The sequence below is a fragment of the Penaeus chinensis genome, chromosome 23 (genome assembly GCF_019202785.1).
Source record: "Penaeus chinensis breed Huanghai No. 1 chromosome 23, ASM1920278v2, whole genome shotgun sequence".
NCBI lineage: Eukaryota > Metazoa > Arthropoda > Malacostraca > Decapoda > Penaeidae > Penaeus > Penaeus chinensis.
The window spans coordinates 22,932,129-22,938,979 of NC_061841.1; the positions used below are offsets into that span (position 1 = coordinate 22,932,129).

At 40.0% G+C, this 6,851-nt stretch overlaps 1 protein-coding gene across 3 annotated transcripts in view; it reads left to right on the top strand.

Moving 5' to 3' along the window:
• Nucleotides 1-6,392, top strand: part of LOC125037571 (mitogen-activated protein kinase kinase kinase 13-like) — a 14,006-nt gene extending 7,614 nt beyond the window's left edge. For 2 of the 3 annotated variants that reach the window (XM_047630760.1, XM_047630761.1), the window contains exons 4-10: nt 1,053-1,239; nt 1,721-1,912; nt 4,459-4,617; nt 4,876-5,143; nt 5,308-5,427; nt 5,736-5,842; nt 6,185-6,392. In XM_047630760.1, the coding sequence (XP_047486716.1) occupies nt 1,053-1,239; nt 1,721-1,912; nt 4,459-4,617; nt 4,876-5,143; nt 5,308-5,427; nt 5,736-5,842; nt 6,185-6,377 (1,226 nt within the window). In that variant the 3' untranslated portion in view covers nt 6,378-6,392. The remainder of the gene's footprint in view (nt 1-1,052; nt 1,240-1,720; nt 1,913-4,458; nt 4,618-4,875; nt 5,144-5,307; nt 5,428-5,735; nt 5,843-6,184) is intronic. The other variant, XM_047630762.1, reaches the window with a different exon arrangement.
• The last annotated feature ends 459 nt before the right edge of the window (nt 6,393-6,851 follow it).

A 6,851-nucleotide genomic window follows, 5' to 3' on the forward strand; every position in this document is an offset into this window, starting at 1 on the left:
GGAGGAGGAGGAGGAGGAGGAGGAGGAGGAGGAGGAGGGAGGAGGAGGAGGAGGAGGAGGAGGAGGAGGAGGGGGAGGGGAGGAGGAGGAGGAGGAGGAGGAGGAGGAGGAGGAGGAGGGGGAGGAGGAGGGGAGGAGGAGGAGGAGGAGGAGGCGAGGGGGAGGAGGAGGAGGAGGAGGAGGAGGAGGAGGAGGAGGAGGAGGAGGAGGAGGAGGAGGAGGAGGAGGAGGAGGAGGAGAGAGGAGAAGGAGGAGGAGGGGGAGGAGGAGGAGGAGGAGGAGGAGGAGGAGGAGGAGGAGGAGGAGGAGGGAGAGGAGGATGAGGAGATAAGACTTCTTCGAACAGAAATGTAATCAGAAATATTGTACTCTCACAATTTACTGTCCCTTCAGCCATGGCATAAAAATGACCCCAAACGTCCTATGTTAACTCGATGTGGCTTCTCTCGTGTTCCTGTTGCTTGGCTTGTGAAGTTCAAGGGCTTTATAAGCTGCTCGGATTTGCCAATGGGATGAGAGCGAGAGGAAGATTGACCTTTTGCAATGTGCGTTTTTCCTTCATTTATTGATGTCGTGTGGCCGTCATTTATTGATGTGTGAATAAAGTGTCGGTCTTTGCGTATCTCTGTATCTAGGTGTGTTACGTGGATGATTTTTTTGTGGTGTTTTGATATTTATTGTTTTATCATTTCCGTGCAGTTTAGGCATGTTTGTCAAGGATGATTTAGATGCCATAAAATGAGAGGTTTTGGATTTACTCTGTGCTATCGTCAAGCTACCACATTTTATTATTTGAATTTAAATCAACTGTGGACAAGATCCATATTTGAAATAACGAGAAAGAGAGAGAAAAAAATGCATTACACCTACTTTCCCTTTGCATTCTTTCCCTCTTGGCATATCCACAAATAGATAAAGCCGAGAGCGAGAGAGAGAGGAAGAGATAGGAAAAAAAAAAATGATTTACATCTTTTCTTTTGTATTTTCCCCTTCTTATCATATCCAGTACACACACATATATATATTTTACTAATGAAGTATAATATCCACAGCCGACAACTGGGAGATCCCGTTCGAGGAAGTGTCCAACCTGGAGTGGCTCGGGTCAGGGGCTCAAGGAGCAGTGTTTCGAGGGCGACTTCGAGGGAACTGGGTAGCCATAAAGAAGGTCAGAGAGCAGAAGGAGACAGACATCCAGCACTTGAGGAAGCTGAACCACCCTAACATCGTCCAGTTCATGTGAGTTTTTCTGAATGAATGGCAAAATGCCTAGTTCGTGTAAGATTCGTTCGTGAGTGACTGAAGCGATACATTGTTTCCTTCCCTGACAGACATAATGCTATTCACTGTCCTGTTTATGTAAATTCCCTGAATAAATTGCAAATTGACTTTTAACGGTTTATGTAAGATTCCAAAATGAATGACAGAACACTATACATTGTGGATAAAATAACATAAAACCCACAGTACACAATATTTAAACAAGATATGCTCCTTTCTCCAAATAAGAACCCAAAATATACGACGAATACGAATCACTGTGAACAAATAACAACGAACTACAACTACAGCTCAACAACACTAAACTACAACAACAACAACACAAAAACCCACAATTAATCAAACTAAATAACCCACAACCAGACCCCCATACAACCAAACACAAAATTCAACCTCAACACTAATCCCCCCCCCCCCCCCTCCCTTCTCCCTTTCCCAGTGGTGTGTGCACAGCGGCACCCTGTTACTGCATTGTGATGGAATACTGTCCTTACGGTGCCTTATACAACCTCCTGAAGGACGGTCGCGACATCCCCCCGGACAAGGTCGCGAGTTGGGCCAAAGAGATCGCCTCGGGAATGAACTACCTTCACCAGCACAAGATCATTCACAGGGATCTGAAGAGTCCCAAGTACGTGTCTTTATTTATTGGGGGAGGAATTACGGTTGGGGATTTATTTTAATTTATTCTTTATATTTTATATATATATTTTTTTCTTAATAATGTGTTGGTTTATGAGTGTGTAGTTGAGAATGTGTGTGTGTGTGTGTGTGTGTGTGTGTGTGTGTGTGTGTGTGTGTGTGTGTGTGTGCATGTGTGAAAAATGTGAGAGTGGGAGTGGGAGTGAAAGTGATTGTATAAATGAGAATGAGAGTGGGAGTGAGAGTGAAAAAGAATAGAGAGTGAGAGTGAGAACGAGAGTAAATGTGAGTGAGAGTGAGTGTGGGAGTAGGAGTGAGAGTGAGAGTGGGAGTGAGAGTGAGAGTGAGAGTGAGAGTGAGAGTGAGAGTGAGAGTGAGAGTGGGAGTGAGTCAGTGAGAGTGAGAGTGAAAAAAGAGAGTGGAGTTTGTGTGAAAGTTAGAGTAGGTGTGAGAGTGAGAGTATGAGTGAGAGTGAGTGAAAATGAGAATGAGATTGGGAGTGAGAGTGAAAAAGAAAATGAGAGTGAGAGTGAGAGTGAAAATGAAAATGAAAATGAAAATGAAAATGAAAATGAGAGTAAGAGTGAGTGAAAAAGAGTGAGAGTGGGAGTGAAAGTGAGAGTGGGAGTGAGGGTGGGAGTGAGAGTGAGTGTGGTGGTAAGAGTGAGTGTAAAAAGAGAGAGTAAGAGAGAGAGAGTGAAAGAGAGAGTGAGATTGAGAGTGAGTAAGAGAGTAAGATTGAGAGAGAGAGATAGAGAGAGAGAGATAGAGAGAGAGAATAGAGAGAGAGAGTGAGAGTGAGAGAGAGAGAGAGAGAGAGAGAGAGAGAGAGAGAGAGAGAGAGAGAGTGAGAGTGAGAGTGAGAGTGAGATTGAGAGAGAGAGAGAGAGAGAGAGAGAGAGAGAGAGAGAGAGAGAGAGAGAGAGAGAGAGAGTGAGAGAGAGAGAGAGAGAGAGAGAGAGAGAGAGAGAGAGAGAGAGAGAGAGAGAGAGAGAGAGAGAGAGAGAGAGAGAGTAGAATTGAAGAGAGAGAGAGAGAGAGAGAGGAGAGAGAAGAGAGAGAGAGAGAGAGAGAGAGAATAGAGAGAGAGAGAGAGAGAGAGAGAGAGAGAGAGAGAGAGAGAGAGAGAGAGAGAGAGTGAGTTAGTGAGAGTGAGTATGAGATTGAGATTGTAGAAGAGAGAGAGAGAGAGAGAGAGAGAGAGAGAGGAGAGAAAGTGAAAGAGAGAGAGAGAGAGAGAGAGAGAGAGAGAGAGAGGAGAGAGAGAGAGGAGAGAGAGGTGAGAGTGAGAGTAAGTGAGTAAAAAAACATATATAGCACAAATATTGAGAAAGGAGAGTGTGAGGGTGAAGGGGAGGGTGAAAATGAGAATGAGAATGAGAAAGAAATTAGAAAGGGAGTGAGAGTGAGAGAGTAAGAGGAAGGGTAAGGGTAAGGGTAAGAGCAAGAATGAGAGAAAGAGCTAGGGCAAGAGTGAGAATGAGAGTGAGAGTGAGAGTGAGAGAGAGAGAGAGAGAGAGAGAGAGAGAGAGAGAGAGAGAGAGAGAGAGAGAGAGAGAGAGAGAGAGAGAGAGAGAGTGAGAGAGTGAGAGACAGAGTGTGAGAGAGAGAGAGAGAGAGAGAGAGAGAGAGAGAGAGAGAGAGAGAGAGAGAGAGAGAGAGAGAGAGAGAGAGAAAGAGAAAGAGAAAGAGAAAGAGAGAGAGAGAGAGAGAGAGAGAGATTAAATCAACATCTGTAGCACAAATATTGCAGCTGGAAAGGAGTTAAAGAAAAAAAAAAGAAAATGATCATGTAGAAGTATCGGTAATGAGACCAATGCTGTTGCATCCCTAAGTGTGGAGGGTCACGGAAACCTCATTTGAGATCACAAAGGGAACGCAAGTCACCATGATTCGTAGCATTTTATTACATGCTCCGCTCAGCATTAGTATTTACTTGGCTTTTATTTCGACATTTAACATACATTAATTCCACGCGTGCATTGGAATTCTCGCTGATCATCTTCAATCTTTAATACCTTTCATGATTCCGTTATTTGTTCCTTGTGCTGCCCGAGCTAGGTTTTTGATATTTAGATTCGTATTGAGTTTTTATGTATATTTATATCTTTTGTTAATTGATTTTCTTAACTTCCACTTTATATTTCTTTTGGCCTCATTCCTTGCATTTGCCAGTCTTGCATTTTGATATAAATTTTTCAAATGTTTTATGTTTTCCTGTAACCTTGAATTCTAATTATATTAACTCTATGCTGCATTTCCCAGTCACAGTATTTGATCCATTAACCATTTAATATTATTATTTGATTTTTTTGTTTTCATTCTTTTCCCATTTCTTTGTAAAATTATTTATTAGCCTCCATATCATCTTTCTTTTTTTTTTTATCTAATACAACCTTAATTCAAATTTTCTTCTCTTTCATTGTCAGCTTTCAAATTATTTTACTCATTCTGTCAGTTCTGAATTGTTTACCTTTTTTTTTTAAACTTCATCATATCAGTCTTAAAGATGTTTTTCTTCCCTGTTCCTCCCAGTGTCCTCATTGGAGCCAACCAAGAAGTGAAAATCAGTGACTTCGGAACATGTCGTGAGTGGAATGACGTGAGCACCAGGATGAGCTTTGCAGGAACGCTAGCATGGATGGCACCAGAGGTTATTCGCAATGAACCTTGCAATGAGAAAGTGGACATATGGTATGTTTTGCTCTCTTTGGTTTTGTTTCAAAAAGACTTTAGCTGATCAGTGTTGTTATCTCTATTGGTGTAGAGTTTATCTGTATCTGCTAAATTATATATTTTTTTTGTGTGTATTATTAATCTGTTGGTATACTATACAGACTCATTGATAGGCTATACTTCATGTCTTTTCTTCTTGATTTTCTTAGATTTGACCATTTCTTGCCTTAAATATAGAAATATCTTTCAGCTAAATCTGTTATTTAAACCTTCCAGGTCATTTGGAGTCGTTCTTTGGGAATTGCTGACCTGTGAGATTCCGTACCGTGACGTTGACAACTCGGCTATCATCTACGGGGTTGGATCCAGCTCTCTCCACCTCCCCATACCCTCTACCTGCCCCGATGGATTTAGACTAATTGTTCAGATGTGCTGGAATACCAAACCACGAAACAGGCCTTCGTTCAAGTATATTTTGATGCATCTTGACATTGCAGCAGTTGAAATTCGTAGCACACCTCCCGAGACATATTTTAAGACACAGGTAATGGAAATGAGATTATGTATTGTGTTATTTGATTCTGTATTTCATGGGTTTTGTAATTGAGAGAAGTTGAGGAATATCAGTATTTTGATCAATGTCCGTCTGTCAATATACCTGTATGTAAAAGTTACAATAAGTGAACTGAGTCCAATGTCCTCCCTCAGATGTCATGGAAGGCAGAGATCCGGCAACAGATGGCGTCCATGAACTCCAGAGGGTCACACATCCCGCGCATGGAAGAAGACCTTGTTAAACGGCGGCACGATGAGCTGAAACATGCTCAGGTATTATTGCTTTTCATTGATACTAATAGCATGTAGATTCAGAGGTTTATATGAAACATAAATTCTAGCAAAACAACATGATATGTGATATATGATTACATATAAACCTAGAGGTACATGTATTTTTGTCATATATGGTATACCATGTTTTAAGATAAGAAGAAAAACATACCACTGAATTAGACCTAAAATAATTTATGGCACATAATTAAGAGAGAGTTATCAGGTACTCCTATTCCTACAGATTTACAGGCTATCATGGAACAATGTATTTTTAACAATTTTAATACATTTTATTTGCTTTGCAGGACATCCGGGAACACTGGGAACGGAAACTCGTCATTGCCAATGATCTCTACCTTGAACTGTCGGCAGCAATGTTGCAGCTTGAACAACGGGAAAAAGAGCTTCTAAAGTAAGTATAATGTGATAGCTTTTTATTTTCATATCTTATATTGGTGTAATACTATGATGGTATATATCATATAATGCTTTGATAATAATATGAAGTGAATAAATATGCTTGTATATATGTCTGGCATGCAGGGATGAATTGGTTTCCAATCTGGTTCCCTTACCAAATGATCCACAGTGGACCATTTGGTAATCAATAACCCTAATACCTGTACTAATCCAACCCAAAATTTAAACAAAAACAAATAATCCCCCCCAAAAAAACAAATACAGAAAAGCAAAGAAAAAACAGCAGACGGCTGTTTTTTTTACCCGAGCATATATCAAACCTGTAAAATTGTAGGTCGACTTCCAGGAGGGAACACGCAAACCAAATACACAAAGGAAAACGGAGGATAGTTCGGCCGCTAATCAAGGCCCAAGAACGTCTTCAGGCACGCAGAGGAGGCCAACTCACGTCCTCCAACCCAACCAGTCCCGAGGCACAGACAAGTTTTGTGTCTACGTCAAAGCTGCCATCGGTTAGTTGTTATTGAGTTTTAATGATGTATTGTTATCTTTATTGTTATTTTTATTAATGTTATTACCATTATGATTTTAATTAAAAGAAGTATGATAATGATAATGAAAGTTACGATTAATCATGTGATTACTGAATGATGATATAAAAATGTTATTTTCTACACAAACTCTTCAAACAGATTTAACAAAATTAGATATATAAATTTGAATATGAAATTGTCATGTATAGCATCTTGTTATATTTGAGGAAAAAGAAATTCAATCTCATTAGTTATTTGTAAACATTTTATATTAAAGTGTTATTATGATGTAGATATACCCATAGAATTATATTGATATTATATGATACTTATATAAAGATTGTGACTAATTTTGAAGAATCTGTAGGACCTTGCTCATAACTCAGAATCTATCAACAGAATCTACAAGTTAAATAGAGTACAAAAGTACAAGAGACAAATATAGACTGTGCTTAGATAATTTTCCTT